Below are 12396 nucleotides of genomic sequence, written 5' to 3' on the forward strand. Positions count from 1 at the left end.
ATCCAAAGAGCACTAGGTTGAAGCTGCGTCCCCTTTTGTGACCTAGCCTCGGACGTCACATAGCGTCATTTCCATGGTCACAGGCCCACCCAAATTCAGGGAAAGGGAACAGAGACCCCCCTCTGTGTGGGAGGAATGTCAAAGTCACAGCACAAGAAGAGCAAGTGGCATGGGAGATACTGTCATGGCCATCTTTGCAAAATATAATCTGCCACACTGGGTTAGACACGAGTACCCTGTGTCCCACTCCACTGACTTAAAAAATGCTTGTCTGCCTCTCTCCTTAGATTGTGAGCTCAGCGACGGAAGGGACTATGACTCATTCACCTCGGCTTCCTCTGTTCCTTGCACAGTGCCTGGCACACAGAAGGCATTCAACACATATTGTTGAATTGAATCAAATAGAAAGAAAGAACCAGAAGGACTCTTGGAGTCCCCTCTCATGCTGGCTGTTGGCAGCATAAGGGAAGTTTGACTGGGGCAAGAGAACTGTGAGGGAAAAGTATCCAAACGCCTTTCTGGGGCCCAAGGCTGTGCCCTGTGAGTCATATATGACAGGGAGCTTTTGCTTCCTTAGGCCTTCAGGCTGTTTACAGGAAGTAACTACAAGAATAATAACTGACTTCATATTCCTCCTTCCTTAAGCTTTTTGAAAATGTGTTCTCCCCTTTATATCTCTGTGCCATAAACCCAGGAGGCTGCTTGTTTTTATGCACACAGCTCACACAGCACAGCAGAGAGAATGCTGGACAAGGAGGCAGAACACCTCAGCTTCAGTCTTGGTTCAGTCACCTAATAGAAGCTGTGTAGCTTTGGCAAGTCAGATAACTCTTCTAAGTCTCAGTTTTCTTCCCTATAAAGTGTATATAAAAAAAGGAAGGGGCTGGCCTGGGGGTGTAGTGGTTAAATTCGTGCACTCTGCTTCAGCAGCCTGGGGCTTGTGGGTTTGGATGCTGGGTATGGACCTACACATCGCTCATCAAGCCATGCTGTGGTGGCATCCCACATACAAAATAGAGGATTGGCATGGATGTTAGCTCAGGGCCACTCTTCCTCACCAAAAAAAAAAAAAAAAAAAAAAAGGAGGCAGACCCACCTATTTCACAAAGTTGTTTTGGGAATAATGCTTTTTAAACAGTAAAACAATATACAAATACGAGATGCTGTTATAACAGGTATGATGGTTTTGAAATATGTTCACACAGTCTTCGAAATGCCTCCTTTCAGAAGGTGGAGTCCAATTCTCCTCTCCTTAAATGTGGGCCTGACCTAGTGATTTACTTCAAATGAATAGAACGTGGCAGCTGTAATGCTATCTGACTGAGGCAAGGCCCTAAGAAGGGCAGCTTCAGCTGGTTCTCACTCCCCTGGTTTACCCTCCTGTTCTGTGGCTGCATTCTCAACTACCACCATGTTATTTGTACCTGAGGGGCTCAGGGCTGGCTTCTGGAATCCTCATCTCAGCCAGCTCTTTCTCACGTGGAAGACGAGGCTCTCTATCCAACACTTACAACACAGTCGTCTTCTGAGCCAGATTGCCAAGAACAGCAAACTTTGCCCTTAGCGAGCCACATTCTCCACCACAGCCCTGCCCGCCTCCCCAGTCCTCCACTGCGTCTGTGGGACCAGGTGTGTGGCTGTAGCTGGGTGTGGTGCCTGGGTCTGCAGATGGACAAAGTTTTCTCTGGGCAAAGATTAACCAGCTGGTATAAAAAACAATCTGTACCACCACCTTGTTAATCACCCACTTTACTCACTCAGCTAATTGGTCCCATTGCCAAAACAGCAGAAACTAGTAGTCGTGATCACCAGGACTCCAAAGGCGGAGGCCTCTTGGGAGGGGTCAAGAGACAGCTCCAGCCTTGGCACTTAGCAGTGGTTGTCCCTTCTCCCCTCACCCGGCAAGAGCTGAAACACTGGGAGACTGAACACAAACAAGGAACTGTTCTGTGCCTACTCAAAATACACCTGCTGTCCAGAGAAAGAGCGACTTTCCACTTGCTCTGCAGCCAACCTGCCAATCCTTCAAAGAATAGCATTCAACCCCTTCCCTTCACCCCTGAACAGCAGAACACACGTCCACTCCTTAAAAACTTGTTTATTGAGCCAGATAGAGAAAGACAATCTCTGTATGACTCCACTCATATGTGGAAGTTAAACATGTAGACAAAGAGAACAGATTAGTGGTTACCGGGGAAAGAGGGGTGGGGGGTGGGCACAAAGGGTGAAGTGGCGCACCTACAATATGACTGACAAATAATAATGTACAACTGAAATTTCACAAGGTTGTAAACTATCATAATCTCAATAAAAATTTAAAAAAAAAACAAAAAATCTCGCTTATTCAAAAGGCATGATTCTCCCCCCAACAACCTGTGGTCCTCTTTCCTAACTCATCACCTGTCTGGAACAAGCCTGGCTCAAGCAGCTAGCAGATGTAGTGATGTTTCATGGAGGCCTGTTCCCGTCTCACCCCAGACTGCCCCCAGGGGACTGAGGTAGTGACGGCTACAGCAGACGCAGGCGCTCGCCACAGAACAACACAGGCAGGCTGTCACGCTTTGTTTTTCTGCTTGTTAAATCTGAATGCTCCTCATTAGTTATCCTGCCCGCGAACACGGGGTGGACAATGGTGTGGGGCTCAGGCGTGCTGAGAAGCTATGAATACAAGTTCCTCGGGCTCCTGAGGCTGGGGGACCAGGGACTGGGTTGTGGGGACTGACGCACTGTGTTCCTGTGGGCTGAGCCTTTGAATGAAGGTCATCACCAGCTACTTCTTGGATGACAGGGCAGCTGTACTGGGTGCCCACTTGGGCTCGGCCTTTGTCCACGGACTCTGCGAACAGTGCCCACAGAGACTGACAGTCCCCGATTCTGTGTCTACTTGGTGGGGCAGGGTCAGGCAAAATAACTCATACTACTTCCTTGGAGAAGAATTTGGCAAAGTATGTTTTTAAAAAGAGACCTCAAAATGCCTTTAACATCACCTTTTGGTGACTGTCCTCACTAACCAGAAAACCTTCAAGGTAGGAACATCACTTGCATAATGTCTTGAGAGGCCAACTCTGACACACTTTAGGTCACAGAGATGACAATTCCTAAGCTAATGGTGTGGGGAGCTGGTGAAAGAGTTAACTGGAAAGTCAGCTAGCTGTTCAGGAGTGTTTGGTGTTCAGAAAGTTTGCAACTTTTAACAACTCACCATTATTCTGACATATAAAAAGCAGAGATTTTTTATTTGGTTTTAGAATTCTGTGTATTGTTATTTTACAGATCAGCATTTCTAATATTTTGTTTTGAGGCTAGAAACAGTTAATTTGCTCTTCTTTTGGGGAGAGAGAACTAGTGAGCCCAGGATAGCATGTGTGTGTGTGTATCCATCCATCCATCGATTCATTGAGAGCACAAGCCCGTTGCTTAGTACATGTGCTTACTGCTTTAGCATAAAACAGTTCAGACTATTCTAGGGGACTCCAGAAAGGTGGCGTGCTCCTGACTCACTCCTCTTCACACTCCTGAGGGCCTCCTCTCTGGCATCTTTCCCACTTCATTTCTCTTTAGTTAGTACTCTAAATTCCAGACTTTTCTATCTTTCTTTCATCATTAAAACTTACTTGCTGAAATCTCTCTTGCCTCAAATATCATGCTGTACTTTCACCTTATTAATAAGATGAATGGATGTGCCAAAATGATGATGTATTCTTCTCAGGTAGTGTATTTCATATTAACTAGAATCTAAATTGCCTTAACCTGAAGGTCGGGTCTAGTTTGGAAAGTTAGGGCCCGGGAAAGGTGAACAATGGGGAAATCAGCTCCTCAGATTGTCCCACAGGAGGGTGTGTGTGTTGGGGGTGAGGTGTTGGGAGAGGAGGGGCTACCCTAACCGACTGCCTCACCCAGGGGATCCTCCCGTGTCCCTTCTCATGAATCACATACAAACAGAATCATTCAATGTTTAACTTACATACAACCCAAAGGTAAGTAACACCAGAAGAGTTAGTCATTAATACACATCTTAGGTTTCTGTCACAAGAACACAGGTAGCCAAAATTTAGAAGTTAAATCTCACCTTTCCTTTCAGCAAGCAGAAAGAACTCCAGGAGAACTCTATCACTTACACAGTCCAAGGAATGACATTAAAGCAGGGTTCTGATTTGCTCCTTAAGAGCAACCACGATCTCTTGAACATGAACTTACATACACCGATGTATTCCACGGGGAAAATGTGGCACTTTCTTATCAGCATTAAAACAGCTAAGGGATGTGAGTGAGGAGCCAGTCTGTCACATACCTAACAGGGAAGGAAAAAGCTCTGCAGAACGCTATGACACCATTACCGCACTCCTCCACTGCCTCACAGAGCGAAGCTGGTTTTTGTATGCCTGTCTTAAAGATTTCCCATGGATTGTGATAATGCCGCACAGACTGAAAATTCTATTCTACTTCCCCTTCTCGAAGTATCAAACCAGAAGAAAGCTCTGACAAGGCAGTGCCTCAGTTTTCCCATTAACCACACACCAACACTTGCCCATTCATTCACATATGCTTAGTTACTGCCAGACAAATCCTTTACAAGGAGCCACTCTGTCAGTTCAAAAAAACCACTATCGGGGCAGCCTTGTGGCCTAGTAGTTGTTTGGTGCACTCTGTTTTGGCAGCCCAGGTTTGGTTCCCAGGCGCGGACCTGCATCACTCATCTGTGGCCACGCTGTGGCAGTGACCCACATACAAAATAGAGGATTGGCAAAGATGGTGGCTCAGGGCCAATCTTCCTCAAGCAAAAAGAGGAGGATTGACACAGATGTTAGCTCAGGGTGAATCCTCCTCAATAAAAACCAAAAATAAACCAAAAAAACCACTATCCATTCTCACCTCCTGCAAGAAAGTTTCTGTTTATAAGATTTTATTTTCTCTTGGATTTACCTTCAAAGAACATGGATTTAATACGTTTTTTTAACAATATTTACTGTGCTGAACAGAAATTCATCTGAAATTCCAAACTTAAGAAGTGAATAACTCAAGCCAGTACACCTCTGAGCTCCTGGGCTTTGGAGAGCCTCTGCCCTGACCTTGAGCCCCATCTGTGGCCTGTTTCTAGTCCAGGAGGAGAATGTGGCTCTGTTACATGTTACAGTGCTGCCAGCTGATTACAGTTGGGTAATGACCATGTGTTGTTCAACCACTTCCTTTATGATGTGCTAGTAAAACCCAGTGAGCACCTTCATCACTGGTGAAATAAACAGACGACTAGGGACTCAGCACCACCGTACACATTTTGCCAATAAGTGGCACCCCTTGGCCAGTGGGCAGGTGACTACGGCTCCTAGAACAACTAACGGGAGTTTCCTTTGCAAAGTAGTGTCAGTCCATGCTCTTCATTTCCTCACGTCCAAGTGTACGATAGTAGGGGAGACTGCGAGCAAAGAGACTAGTAAATTTAAATAATAAGAAGAGGGAAAAACTGTCTTGAATGTGACATCAGAAGCATTCAGGCAGCTTGAAATCTAAGCCAAACTGCTGAATTGAGTCCATCTGCTAAAACTTTACAGATTGTCACTTACAAAAATGAAACCAGAGACAGAGGTAAGAAGGTTGCAAATGTTTAGGTACCAGAATTCTTTCAGCATCTTTATTTTAGGTATTCTTAGCATTTCGTGTAGTATATTATTTTAAGATTATATATACGTAAATTATAAATCCCCCTTTACAATGTTTATTAAATTCTTACCTTTTTTTTCTTTTTGGAGAGGAAGATGTCTGTGTTGTATTTTTTTTAAATAAAAGCTAACAGGAAAAGTCAAGTTCACCTAAGAGAAATTTGTAGAAAGGAGTCTATACCTTAAGGAAGGATATTTAAATAACCATTATCGAAAACTGTAACCCTTCAGTTACCTGCTTTAGTTTATCTTCTTCTCTCCTGCAAAGTTCATAAACGGAAATTCATTTTTCTATAGTTATTTTATATGATAGAAAGATCTGCTTTCATAGACTTTTGTGTCAGGAGTGAAGAGGGAAATGATATGAGGGAAAACAACTTGCACTAAAACTCCCAGAGCTGGCATGAAGCAGGATGGCAATGAAGCCACACAGGCCAAAGCGGTGCAGGGCAGCCTGGGCTGTGGCTGGCTTGGTCAGGTTGGGTGACATGCAACCAGTGACATGCTCTGTGACATAGCAACAGCATATTTTTTTTCTGCTTGTGTTCCCTTCCCTTACATACTTGCAAGAACGGTTCAGATCCAGAAAACACGCCTGTCTAGAAATCAAGGGAAGATGGGGTGGAGGTGCCCTTCAGCACTGAAAGTCTATATGAAGACAGATCAAAAGCTAAATCCAATTCAACCACCCAGGCAGGAAAATTAATTGAATTAAACTTCCTCTAAATATGGTAAGTTTGAGGATTTTAAAGCTAGGCACAAAGAACCAGGTTAGAGCGAGCTGTTGAGTAAATGGATGCAGGACCTCTAGCCGCCCCCACCCACAGGGAGTCTGATAAGCTGCTGATTGCCTCTATAACTTTACTACTGAGGCTGAAAACTGATTAGCTGCTTATGGGGATCCAGGGGCTAATGGTCTGGCCCACCAAGAATATGGCTGCCCCTGATTTAAGGAAGCTGCTTGGCAGGTATGGTTTGATTATTATAAGGGGGGGAAAAGGCAGCAGGGTACAGGAAAGCTTCAAAAAGAAGGCTTTATTATGTCAAATAGATAGGCTCCTCTGACACTCTAAAATGAATATGGAATTACTGATTCCTTCTCTTCATCTAGTATCAAAACTTGTTTTTGAAAGACTTCCTCAAAGAGTACTCACTTTGGAGCCCACCCATTCTATTTTAAACCACCTTTACAAGAATATGTTGGTGCCTTTCAACATACTTCTTAAATGACAGAGTTGGGTCCTCAGATACTATGATCAGTAGAGTCCTAGAAAATAGATAAATGTATTCTGGGTATTTTAACCAATCCTTCCCCTTGACCACCACCAGACAATCGTAATTAAAAATACACCCCTTTCCACTCTGGCCAGCAGACCGCTGCTGCCTGATTGTGTACTGCAGCGCAGGCAGGATGGTGGGAGTGGGGAGCTGACATGCGCAAACAGTTACACTTGATGCACAAACAGAAAGTAAATCCTGGTATTCTCTTGGACCTCTCCAACTAAGTGCTCTAAAATGACTCCTAACATTTAAAATAACTTTCCTACCTCTGCGGAGACAAACAGAACACAAAAGACTTATGTTAAGAAAAACACCAAAACAACCTTGAAGGTAATTTAAAGTCCTGAAAAATGATTAGAGGATCTGCACAGTTTCTAAGCTGACCTCATTGCTTCTGGGCAGAACAGCCAGAGAGGAAAACAAACGAAGGAACAGAATCGCAGCAGTTTGAGATGTTCTCAAAGTTGTCACAATTATTTTTTTTAATTGACTCTTGAAAAAATCAATAGCTATATGGAGAGGAAAGTAATGCTTTCATTTAGTGTCTAAAGGCTTCTTAGGGAATGAATTGTTCATTTAGATGATTAACCAACGCTTAACATATTCAGAACTTTGGGTTGAACAGACAAAATGTCGGTTTTCTTCCTGGCTGCTAAGCTGGTCGATCATTAGAAGGACACACTCTAACAAAAGTTTAAAAAGATGATTTTGACTCATATGCTCTGTTGTGTTTTATTAAACTTTAAAGTCATCCAACTGTTTGGCTGGAGCACAAGTCAAAGAGTTTAATATATTCATTGCCTTTTATATCTGTTTTCCTTGTATAATTTTTTATTGAGATATAATTCACATATCATAAGATTCAATCTTTACAAGTATACAATTTGGTGGTTTTCAGTATATTCACAAAATTGTGCAACCATCCACACTATCAAATCCAGCACATTTCCATGAGCCCACAGGAAACCCCAACCATGAGCAGTCACCCCCCTATCCCCTCTCTCCTCAGGCCACGGCAGCCACTCATTGACTTTCTGTCTCTATGGATTTGCCTATTTTGGACATTTCATTTAAATGGATTCATAAAATATATACATTCTTCTGTGACAGGCTTCTTTCACCTAGCGTAATGTTTCCCAGGTTTATCTACGTTGTAGCATGTACCAGTACTTCACTTTTCTTTATAGCCAAAAGATATTCCACTGTGTGGATATCGAACATTGTCTGTATCCATTCGTTAGCTGACGGACATTTGGGTCTTTTCCACTTTTTGGCTATGATGAATAAAGCTGCTCTGAACATGCGTGTGCAAGTTTTCAGGTGGACATATGTTTTCATTTCTTTTGGGTACATATTTAGGAGTGGAGTTGCTGGGTCATATGGTAACTCTGTGTTTAACTTTTTCAAGGACTGCCAAACTGTTTTCTAAAGTGGCTGCCCCACTTTACATTCCCACTAGAGGCATATGAGGGCTCCAATTTCTCTATATCCTTGCCAATATTTGTTATTGTCCTGGAATATATTTTTTATACTAAGATTTTTTCCATTCTGAATAGAAACTGATTATCAGGGCTTGAGAAGAAAACTACCCAAATGATGACAGAATTCAGTACCAAGGCCACAGTCAACAAAAACACTTCCCCGAGGAGAGAACAGACTGAAACGGCCCCCTGAGCGCTCACCTGCTGCAGGTCGGAGAGGGAGTACAGGTGGATCTGCTGAAGGAGGTACTCTCTGGGAAAAATTCTGAAAATGAGGACAGAAACACAAATGAACTTGGTGCTACCAGAACACACACTTTTTCTGCCAAGTTTCAACGTCCCATTCAAGATCCTTTCCTCTCTCTTTCCCCTTTCCTCTTGAAGTCCTCCTCCCCACACCCTCTGAAATACCTGCAATAATACTTTGTTTCAGATCTTTTTCTTCCTAGCACAGATACTAAGATGGAAGTAAGAGTTTTATCTTTGATTCTAATGCAATTGGAGGTGCTACGAGTCCTGTGTGGCAGTCTAGGCCCAAAAGCCAGAACACCAGGTTCTTGTAGGAGCTATATCCCTAACAAGCTGTGTCATCTCAGGCAAGTCACAAAACCCGTCCAGCTTCAGCTTCTTCATTGGTGAATGAGGATGACTGAACTCGATGTCTCTATCTCTCCAGCTCTATTATTCTGTGTCTAAATTAATAGGTTTTGGAGTTGAGAAAATCAACTCAAGTGGCAACCCATGTGTCTTCTGTCAGGAAGCTCCTATGGCCATTGTTAATGGGATAGTAGTGCTGAATATGACATCAATGAACTATCCTCTTACATGGACAGTGATAAGTTTTAGAACCCAGGTACAAATGAAAATAATGGGACAAAATATTTCAAATTGGGACTCCCTGACAAAGTCCAATACTTTTGGCTGCTGTCAGTTTCATAGCATCTGGATAAATGAAAGTGAGTGAATGGGAAAAAACCATAGATTATGGATAAGCAGATAGGTACCAAAGGGTAGATGGTTAGAATACATACATACATACACACACACACACACACACACACACACACACCCCCCCAAAAAACAAAACGAAACTCATGGTGCTAGCATTCTCTCTTTTTCTTACGTGGTACTATGCAGTTTTCTTGTGTTCTAAATGAAAGAAACCACCAATTTAGCCAACTAACATTAATGACTATCTACTATGTGCCAAACACTGTGCCAGGTGCCAGGAAGGCAACTATGAATAAGATCGTCCCAGTACCTAAGTTCAAGGAGTCTAGTGAGGGAAAGATATCTGAACTGATAACTACAATACAACATGATAACTGAAAATAAGACTTATGCACGGGATACATATTTTTGGAATGGTCTAACACTGTGGATCCCAACCCTGGCTGTTTATGAGAATCACTTGGGGAATTTTTAGAAAACAACAGGGCAAAAGCATAACCAGAAACTAGTGTTGAACAAAACAAAAACTCTCCTGGTGATTAGTGCAGTCAAGGTTTAGAACCACTGGCCTAATATCTAGCTCACTGGGAAACTCATTATTCAGTCTTTCAGTTAAGTATACCTTGCTTGACAGGTCCTAGAGACTAAATCATTCATCCTGCTATCCACCCAATAGTGATGAAGCACAACTATGTGCTGGCCACTGAAGGAAGGGCACCAAATGGATTATACAAAGCCCTTCCCCATGAGGGACAGGGCAGGCATCTTCTGGATTGGGGCTTTCCTGAGAAGCATGATAGGCACTGAAGAATTCTGCAGAAAGCACCTGTTTCATCCACAGATGAGAACAGACTAAGGCCTTCCTACTCTGAGAACTGCAATATGGTTCCTGAGGCTGGGTTCCCTTCAACTCTGGTGGTGCAGGCTGCACCTGTGGCTGGAGGCAGAGCACAGTCTGAGTGCCCTGGGTAGGGGACAGTGAAGAGGCTCGATTCCTCCATGAGAGGTTAAGCTCGCTGTCGAGAGGCTCCCTGTTGTGGAAGGTAGACCACAGTCCCAGGAGGGACTTTGAGATATAACTAACTTCCATTTTCAGCGACACACATGATCAAGACACCTATTCCTTATGGCTCCCAAAGTGTTAAGTACCAATAACAACAAAAGGAGCCCACTTTGGGTTTGACCCTTGATATATATCATTTAATTCTCACATCAGCCCTGCATAGTAAGTAGAACCTCCATTTTATATAAGAGTAAAATGACACACAGAGGCAAAGACTAATTTGTCCAGGGTCATAAATCTGGGATTCAAGGCCAGACTTTCTGACTCCAAAGGCCTGTGCTCCTTCCACTTTCTTGGAGGTGGGGGTAGAGAAAGAAGGGAGGTGGGTTTGAGTTGACCATCCAAGCTGGCTATATAATGCATGTCTCTTCCAGGCAGATGGCTATTACCGTTTAGGCCAGTGGCAGTCCAGAGGCACCGATGCTTTTTTAAGCAGGAAAGTGACACTGGTGCACTTTGCCATGCCCACTTTCTGAAGGCGGTAGGGAGGGTGGAGAGACTGCAGGCAGGGATAGTCTTGACAAGGTATTTGAAGATCTATTCCAGGGGACAGTGAAAGGGGTAGATACAAGAGACCTTTGGAAGAAGTGACAATGTTTAGAATGGGTAAAATGGAGAAAAGAATCAAAGGTGACTCTGAAGTATCTAGCTTAGGTGACAGGATGGCGATGTTCCTGGCCAAGACAGGGCAGGTCATAAAGAATTGAGAGTTACATGTGCAGAATATAAAGTGCTTGTTCGGGGGACAGCAAGGATGGCCCTTGGGAATGTGGGCCTGAAAGATGTGGACTAGATGGGGGCACTTCAGACGTCAGCACAGAGGTGACACCTGAAGCTGCGAGAAAGGATGGGATGGACCTAGCAGGAAACTGAATATGAAGGGGGCTAGCAGGGGCAGAGGCTGTTTCTTCTGACCTTGTTTACCTTACGCTGTCTAGAGTTATCTAAAGCACGCTTTGGTATTCTGCAATTTTTCTCATGCTTGAAAAATTCTGTTTTGAAAATAACCAGGATGCTCACATTTACTTGAGTTTCTAACATTTCCCCTATTTGTGAAATGTTTCTACCTTATACCCTTCACCCAGCTTCCCCTGAAGTTAACATCTTACACAACCATGGTATGTTGATCAAAAATAAGAAATGAACTATTAAGTAAATTATAGACTTTCTTCATACTTCACCAATTGTTTCACTAATGTTCTTTTTCTGTTCAAGGATGCAATCCAGAATATAACATTGCATTTATATATATATATACACACACACATATATGTTTAAGCACTTGCAAGAAGACTTAAGACCCAAACATATGTGCAGAAAAGAGAACCTAGGACACAGTCCCTCAGTGGGGCTACAAGGGTAACAATGGACGAGAATCTTATACAGGGACAGAGGATATTGGACTGTGGTTGAATGGGAGGAATAATCTTTTTCAAAGATGATTGCTTAATAATGAAATCTCAGAAATAAAGTAAAAGGAAAGCAATGTGGCAGTAGGGCTGAGAAATGGAGACAGAGTAAACCAAGTAAGTAGGCTGGAAAATCATTTGAAGATTGGCTTCCTCCTCTTCCATTGGTTTGTACAAATGTAGGTCAGCTGGAGGGTAAGAAGGACGGTAACTGAAATGAACCACAGCAGGGACAAATGCAGGGTAGCATATCTATAATATTTTGCTACTTCAATTTTTTTCTGCTCTAAAATCCTAAAAATTCTATGACTGAGGGTATACAGGATATAAGAATTATTCATAAATGTACAAACCAAATCATACTGCTAATTTCCTTACTAGAGTACTACAGTCAGTTATCCCGTCAACACTTAGTGAGTGCTGAAAATATGCCAGGTGTTGTGCTAAACGTTGGAGATGGATATGCCAATGTACACAGTTGATGAGAAAAGAGAATATCCAGTTTTTTAAAACTTTATTGAGATAAAATTGACACATTAGTTTCAGGTGTACAA

The 12396-nt window shown here is 43.0% G+C and overlaps 1 protein-coding gene across 9 annotated transcripts in view; it reads right to left on the reverse strand.

Annotated features, from left to right (window-relative positions):
* Positions 1 to 12396, reverse strand: part of PLEKHM3 (pleckstrin homology domain containing M3) — a 173796-nt gene that overhangs the window by 65277 nt on the left and 96123 nt on the right. For all 9 annotated transcript variants that reach the window (XR_006888200.1, XM_046658199.1, XM_046658202.1 and 6 more), the window contains exon 6: positions 8621 to 8684. Coding sequence is in view for 8 of the 9 variants with exons in the window: in XM_046658199.1 (XP_046514155.1) it covers positions 8621 to 8684 (64 nt within the window). In the remaining variant the exon portion in view is untranslated. The remainder of the gene's footprint in view (positions 1 to 8620; positions 8685 to 12396) is intronic.

The sequence above is a fragment of the Equus quagga genome, chromosome 4 (assembly GCF_021613505.1).
Source record: "Equus quagga isolate Etosha38 chromosome 4, UCLA_HA_Equagga_1.0, whole genome shotgun sequence".
Classification (NCBI taxonomy): domain Eukaryota; kingdom Metazoa; phylum Chordata; class Mammalia; order Perissodactyla; family Equidae; genus Equus; species Equus quagga.